The sequence below is a fragment of the Lathamus discolor genome, chromosome 2 (assembly GCF_037157495.1).
Source record: "Lathamus discolor isolate bLatDis1 chromosome 2, bLatDis1.hap1, whole genome shotgun sequence".
In the NCBI taxonomy this organism is placed as follows: Eukaryota; Metazoa; Chordata; class Aves; order Psittaciformes; family Psittacidae; genus Lathamus; species Lathamus discolor.
Genome location: NC_088885.1, coordinates 43,559,903 through 43,567,145, shown reverse-complemented (window position 1 = coordinate 43,567,145; position 7,243 = coordinate 43,559,903). Strand labels below are relative to the sequence as shown.

The 7,243-nt window shown below is 48.1% G+C and overlaps 1 protein-coding gene across 1 annotated transcript; it reads right to left on the bottom strand.

Moving 5' to 3' along the window:
- Nucleotides 1-677: 677 nt before the first annotated feature.
- On the bottom strand, nucleotides 678-5,619 carry BAMBI (BMP and activin membrane bound inhibitor). The gene is made up of 3 exons (XM_065666666.1): nucleotides 5,249-5,619; nucleotides 1,949-2,239; nucleotides 678-1,481 (listed from the first exon to the last, which is right to left on the bottom strand). The coding sequence occupies exons 1-3, from the start codon at nucleotides 5,322-5,324 to the stop codon at nucleotides 1,063-1,065; spliced, it is 786 nt and encodes a 261-aa protein (XP_065522738.1). The 5' UTR covers nucleotides 5,325-5,619; the 3' UTR covers nucleotides 678-1,062.
- Between the last annotated feature and the right edge of the window lie 1,624 nt (nucleotides 5,620-7,243).

The following is a 7,243-nucleotide window of genomic DNA, read 5'->3' as shown; positions in this document are numbered from 1 at the left end:
AAGGCTATGCAAGAATAGCATAAAGGATGAGCCAGAGATTAAACATTCTTCAGTCCCACACAAATGCAGCAGCATGCGATACTGAGTTACACTATAGAAGAACAAGGTAGATGTTTTCCACAGGGCCAACAGGGGTTATCAGTAGAAAAAAACAAAACCAAACCCATATATATATATATATATACACACACACACATATATACACACAGCAGAATAGGTGTTGAAGTTTTAGGGTTTTCCAAAAAAACAAATAATATGCAAGTAAAAGATGAGGAAAAAAAATAATCTCAGAAAACAGAATTAAAACAAAGGGAGGAGAAACAGTTATGAAGAGTTAGGAGCGGCTTTGATGCGTTTAGCACAGAGAGAAGAAGCGCTTCTTCATTAACAGAGAGGATGAAACAGTTATCACAACACTACAGGAGAATTCACTGAGGTTATGAGTAAAATGCAATAGCCAAGACTTGAGGATGTGGGTTCACTGCTACTTGAAGTATAAAATAGTAAAGCTGCCACCTTTGCCCTAGAATAACCACTTAATTTCCCCTCACAGAGTAAGAAAACTCTGTTTTCAGAATCTAATTTTTATGCAGAGCATTACCATGCATACCACCTTGATTTGTTGCCCACCACCACCCCAAAAGGAACTGTTTTCCAAAACAAAAATCACAAGCAGGTTTCAGACAAAATATATATATTTAAAAAATCTTTACATTAAGTCAGGAAACATAGGAGCTTGCATACAGTTTATTATAATAACTCAGTTCTCAGCTCCCTACAGTTCAGATAACCCCGGTGACAGTGTCTACAACTTCTAACTTTTGCTTTCATAACTTTAAAGCAAACAATACATTTGAGTGTATTTTACTCTGTGCAAATAAGACAACTTTTGGAATCCTTCAGAAGAAATATCCAAGATTCTGTTTGCAGAGGTCCTTTGTTTCTCAAAGATGATTTATGCGAGTTTTTGTTTCAAGATAAAGTGCTCCTGTCCAGCAGAACCCAAAGGCCTTCAAGAGTTCAGAGAGTAAGTTTAGCTCAGATTAAAAAACAAATAATTGGTCATACAAATTCCAGCTTCCCATGTCCGCTGTACATTCCCCAGTGGACTAGCGAAAGAATTTTATCATTGCTGAGGTCTGAATGTCTCATTTTATCACAGGTCATGCAGCAGTTCTCATGACCAGTCACAGGCACCATGCATTCCAAGTCCAGTTTTGCCACCTGCCCTTTTTTTGAATGATGTCCATGAAAACTATAGTGCAAACGGGAGAGCATTTGCTGTCGTTGATCCTGCAGTCTCTTATTTTCACTCCTGAGCATTCGCAAGGCCAGCATGATAAGGAGCACCAAGATTAGCCCACCAGCTATAGGAACAGCAATTACTGCTGCCCTGAACCATAACTCTTTAGAAGAGGTCAATTCCTGCACCTTGGTGATGAGATTCCTGCTGCTGTCATGTTGATATCTGCTCCCTTGTCCTGCAAATGGGAAAAAAGTTGAAGCTTATTTCAGTATCAGCAACTGGTTTATATATAAGCAACTCCATTAAATGCCACAGTGGCAAGTTTAAGGAGCAACAGCTACACACTCTGCAGTATCTACTGCAAATACTCTTACAAAGAAAAAAGATGAGTTTAAGGCTATTTATAACATGGAATTTCTTATCCTGATGGCCAATTTAACTAGGAATACCACTGCCATTGCTTCTTAGAAGCAATCAATAACAAGTTGTCAACATCGACCTTTACCACTAATGCAGGCAAAAAAAAAAAAAATAGTAAAAGCTATTCAGCTGAAATGCTGCTCCCCAGGATCCAACCACCCACTTCCCCCCTCTGGTGTCTCTACTTACAGCAACAACTAAATCAATAGCAGACGTAAAGGTTTTCACTGCCACCAGCCTAACAGCCAGAACAGAGATTTCACTGAAGCTTCCTTGCCCTACCTGAAGTATCACCCCTGGAAGGAGACAAAACATCATGTAGTCCTCTGTAATTGCACATATCTTCATGACAGCATTCCAATGTGGACATGGCGGTGGTGCCAGAGTGGTTTTGTGCTTGTTTGGCTTGGCAGATATCAGCTGTGCTTGCAATAGAGTCCAAGCAGCCATGAGTTAGTGGGGAATGTGTATTCTGAGGATCAAGCAGTCTGGAGAAGCAGGCACTAAGCTCAGATTTGCACATATAGCCAGTTGCAACACAGTGTGCAGCATCACAGTAGCATCTGATTTCACCTAAAAAATAAGAATTGTGCAATAAAGGTCAGAATTTAGCTCATTAACAACACCTCACCAGGCACTCCTACTAGCCACAAGCATCACAAAAATCAAACTCAATGTCAGTTTTGGAGTATTCCTCTAGACTGTAAATCCAAGAGAGCAGGGTTTTCCTCCTCCTCGCTGTACAGTGCCTACCTGCTGTAACCTTAATCCCTGCAAAATGCCTTAGGGCACTTGTTTTAATTACTAGTACCATAGTCCTTTGAATTAAAGCAAGACCATTTCACTAAAAGAGGGACTGGGAGAGGAAGGTCATAGTGGCTTTTTTTCCTAAGGTAAATAACTAACAAGACCATTTTATAGCTACTTCCACTCGCTGTCAGCAGTTGCATTAAACTGCATTTAAAGTGAAACCCCAATTTTAAAAGCAATACACACCTTCAGATGTATAGGAAGTCACATCTATGTTTTAAACCATCACTATAGGAACAGCAGTATATTTTTAGAAAGGTAATGCATTTTCAACTGGGTGTAAGCACACAACAAAAATACTGGGTTTAAATATTAGTGTGACAAATGAAAAAAAAAAAACCCAAAACAAAAAGTCGGAAATGCTGAATCGTTTATTACCTCTCAGTACTGTGCCAAAATTTAAAAGGTTTAACTAACACCTTATAAAGCTATTAGCTAGAACCATTACCATCCAAGTCTCCCAGTCATGAGGGCTTTTACTGCGTGAAACTAGGTGACTATTCGTAATTTCTCCAGAAAAAATAAATTCTTTAAGTAGTCATTCATGCAAAAAGGCTTTTTTATCAGTATTCTAAAACTGAAACAGTGCAGGTTCATAATTAACATGTTCACCATAGACAATGTCTCTCAAGCCAAATGTGAAGTTATTAAATGGGGTGAAATTGCAAGGCTCAAAGCTCCCCCTCACTCTTCCCCAATCTTGCATGCCATCCAGCATGCAGTCAAAAGGGGAAACACTTAAGACTGAAATCCTCTACCAGCTCTATGAAAAAATCTCTCAGGAAACCTCAAAAATTCCTGAAGGAAGCTATAAAAAAGTTCCCTTCATAAAACTCTTCATTTTGTGCTCTGCAAACTGCTCTGGTACGAATTATACATGTCCTGCACTGTAGGGAAAACTTACTCTTTCGAGGCAAGTTGCAACTCAAACATAATTCAATGTGCCATTGACCCAAGGTTTAGGAGAAGGCCAGATTTTAGAGCCATCCTTACAAGCGTGGACTTAAAACTACTTCCGAGGTGCCTGGTGAATTGCTGAATGTTTTACTTTACAGTCTGCACTTAAAAATCAGTCTACAGGCTTCCTCGCTGCCACCCCTTCTCAGGATGCTTCCTACCACCCCATACCTAAAAAGCATTCCAAAAGACGTTTAAAATCATCCCAACCAAGTTAGCTTCCCCTCTCCAGCCTACCTCAACACTTCCCCAAAATGCTACTGCAGGCTCCAGGCCTTGAAGTTCCCGCTGCTCCTTAATAACTCTGCTTAATAGAAGCCAAATGATGGAGTGTCTCACTGTCTCCAGTTCAATTCCCTTGGGCTTTCAGACCAAGTAACCTAATTTTTTGTGCATTCACACACGCTGCCATCCAGCATGCTATGGAAAAAAAGACTCAATCATTTTCTAAGCATTCTATGTGAGGTCTTCCCCAAACTCTCTCTAAAAAAAAATAACAAAACTACCCTCCCCCCCAAAAAAACAAACCCAAAACCAAAAAAAAAAAAATCCAACTTCGCACCATTTTCTAATTTTATGAGTTAAAAATAAGATGCAAACAAGGAACAGCACCAGGGCTGACAGCCCTTTCATTGAGCCTCAGTACAGCACGAGAAGAAAGTGAAACAACACACATACTTCTATTTTAAGTGTTTATATAATCACGCTTAAAATTCTACATTTTATTGACTTAAGACAATCTTATAAACAAAATCTGACAGGCTAGTCATCAGGTTAATTCAACTGCTTTTTAATTAAAGCCACGTTCTCCGTGAAACAGAATGGACTTTGTATTACTGTATTAAAACTGTATTTCTGTCAACTCCCAAAGTTTCTTCCTGTGCTACGCAAAAAGCCAGAAAGGGTATTTAGTATTTTGAAACAGTGAACAATGCCCTTCTGTTCCCTCCTCTTTCTTGTTACTGTATGTAGCTATTAAAGAAAAATGTCTGCTTTTAGTCAAGATGGCTACAGGAGAGACTGCAGGCTTCTCTTAAAGCTTTTGAAGTCAGCAGCAGCCAGAAGTCTGTGATCCCCTAATTATATCATTATCAGGCACATAGTTTCAGTATCTGCGACTTCACATCACTCAGTCACTCCCTGTTCTGCCCGCTTTGATGGGGCCAGCCGGCTCCCCCTGCACGCTGCAAGGGCTGTTATTTAGGGTTAATTACAGCCTGCCTTCCAAAATAAATAAATACCGTCGCACATCATCACCGCGCTAACCCATCCCTTAACCTCCTCCCCGCAGCACGGCGATTACAAGCAGCCAGAGGGTCGCCTCTGCCCGGAGGCGCTCCCCGGGCGGCCAGACCCCGGCTCCGGCTCCAGCCCCAGCCCCGCGGCGGGCGGTGACAGGGCAGGGCTTGCCCGCGGCCGGGCGCCGCGCCCGCTTTGACAACCGCGGGCCCCGCTCTCCGGCTGACCATCACGGGCGGCCAGGTTGGACGGGACGGGACAAGAGGGCGCAGACCCGGCGGCTCCCCGCCACCGCCCGTCAACAATGGCTTCGCGAGGGGCTCCTGACACAGCGCAGGCCCCGCCGCGACCCACTCCCTCGCCTCGCCGTGGGGCGGCCGCGGCACGGGCCCCTCCGCACTGACACCGCCGCCGCCTGGTCGGCTCCTCCCGGCCCGTAGCCCCCCTCGCCCCGCTCCCCTTCTGGCACCAGGCCTCCTCAGGCGTCCCGTTTCCCCCGGCGCGGCTCCCCGCAGGCGCCGGGTTCCCGCGGCCCCCGGGTCCCCTCCGGCTCCAGACACCTCATCGCGGCCTCACCTCTGGTGAGCAGGACGGCCATGGCGCACAGCTCCAGTTGCAGCCAGATGAAGATGTAGCTGGAATGGCGATCCATTTACCCGACCGCCCTCCTCTCGGAGCGGCGCCGCTCGCCACAGCCCGCAGCGCAGGCACGGCCGAGCCGCCGCTGCCGCCGCCCGCCCCTACCCCTCCGGAGCACCGAGGAGCAGCCGCTTGCCCGCGGGCAGAGCCGTTGCGCGGCCACCGCTGCGGTGTGCAAGGGCGACGGCCGCGGCTCCCTGCCTTGCCCTCCCTTCTCCGCCACGGCGGAGCCCCCGGCCCCCGGAGCGGCAGCAGCTCCGCCGACGGCGCAGGCTCCCCGGGCGCTGCCTCACTGACACGGCCGCGGCGCTGCCCGCCCCGTAAATACCTCCGGCGCCGGGCGCGGGCCGGCCCGCTTCGCCCCGCCCCCTGCCCGGCCCCGCCCCATTGGCTGCGCCGCGGGCAGGGCCGCCACGCCTCCCCCCCCCCAACCACCACCGGCGGCGGGCGCGGCCCCGACGTGCGCTCCCGCCCGCGGCGCCCCCGGGCGGCGGCGGCTCCGGCTCCGGCTCCGGGCGGGCCGGCTGGGCGGGCCACTAACACCGCTTAATTCAATGACGGGCACTAACTGCAGGTCCTCGGGCTCCCCGGGGCGCTGCCGAGAGAGAGAGCGCTGGCGGCACGCAGCGCCCTCGCCCGCTGCGCTAGTTTCGGGGTTCTCCCAAGCGAGCTCCGCCGGGGTCACTCGGGATAGCCCCCTTCCGGAGGCAGCAACGTTGAGCTGCACAAGCAAACGTAGTGGCTCTGGCTGCGGGTTTGGCGGAGACGTGTTTAATCAATACACAGCGCTGACAACCCCGCGCTCTCGGGGAACGGCGAAAGGGAACGAGGCTGAACCTGCCCCGGCCGTGCCCGTGGGCCCGAGCTACCAACGGGGCTTCGGCGCGTCCCCGCCGCCCCTCTCCCGACATTACGGCCAGACCGGGGTGCACAAGTGTTGCGACACCGGGGATGCCGCAAGTTTCGCTGCAGCCGGGTTTGGGCTTTGAACTGCCCCGTCGGTTTTTGAACGGCCTGCCGCGCTGCCGGGGAGTTGACAGCGGTTCGGCTGAAGGCGGGCGACGGCGGTGGTCTCAGTCCCGAGGGTCCATGGTGCTCCCGCGATAACTATTCTCCTGCCAACATGTCCTATGGAAGAGCAGTCCTTGAGGAGGGAAGCAGGAGGCGATGCCTCACCACCCGGCATCCTGTGTGTCGTGTTTACCTTGGACAGTTTTCCTTTATGTCTTGGTCCTGAAAACAGTGTCCCCCATAGTTAAAATTTCTTTGCTAACTTAGTTTTCTCCTTTCTGTTCCCATTACAGTTTACAAGCCTTCATTTCTACTCACGCACGGACTGTTTCCCATTTATGGGCAAAATGCGTTAAATGTTTGAGTCCACAGCTAGTATTAAAGCTGTTGGATGATGTGTAGATAGTAAGGTAATAGCAAAAATTACGTTAGAATTTTAATTTGAGATGTTTTGTGAGTCTTTAAAGACATTTTCTATTCAGGACATAATACCTTGTGACAGAGACATTCCTCCCCTGAAAGAGAAAGGAGGAAATACGAAATCTGAGATTGAGATAACTCCAGCTTACTTTGGCAGAGAGGAGCAGACTGGATCTCCAGCTAATTAGTGTTGATGCCATCACACCTTATAATGGTTTTACTGTGAGTCTTGCGATTTGCATATGTATAAGATAGATACACGTGTGCTGCACCGCAGTCTTTACACCTATGTTATACATATTTGCACTCCACCACAAAGTAATTTTATAATTCTTGTTTCTGTTTAGAAATTACAAAAGCAGCGAGATCAGCCAAGCCGTATCTCCCACTCTGGCACCGGCAATCAGACACTCATTTGCAAACACATGAAAATATCATTCATTACAAGTTAGAATCATTACAACAACGTGTGCGATTCTGGTTCTTCTGTTCCTACCACTG

Excerpts from the sequence above, each read along its gene's own strand:
- BAMBI (XM_065666666.1), bottom strand. The coding sequence starts at position 5,324 with ATGGATCGCCATTCCAGCTACATCTTCATCTGGCTGCAACTGGAGCTG. Across the intron at positions 2,240-5,248 it reads GGCCGTCCTGCTCACCAGAG|GTGAAATCAGATGCTACTGT; the intron begins GTGAGGCCGCGA and ends CTTATTTTTTAG. Across the intron at positions 1,482-1,948 it reads TTCCAGGGGTGATACTTCAG|GACAAGGGAGCAGATATCAA; the intron begins GTAGGGCAAGGA and ends TCCCATTTGCAG.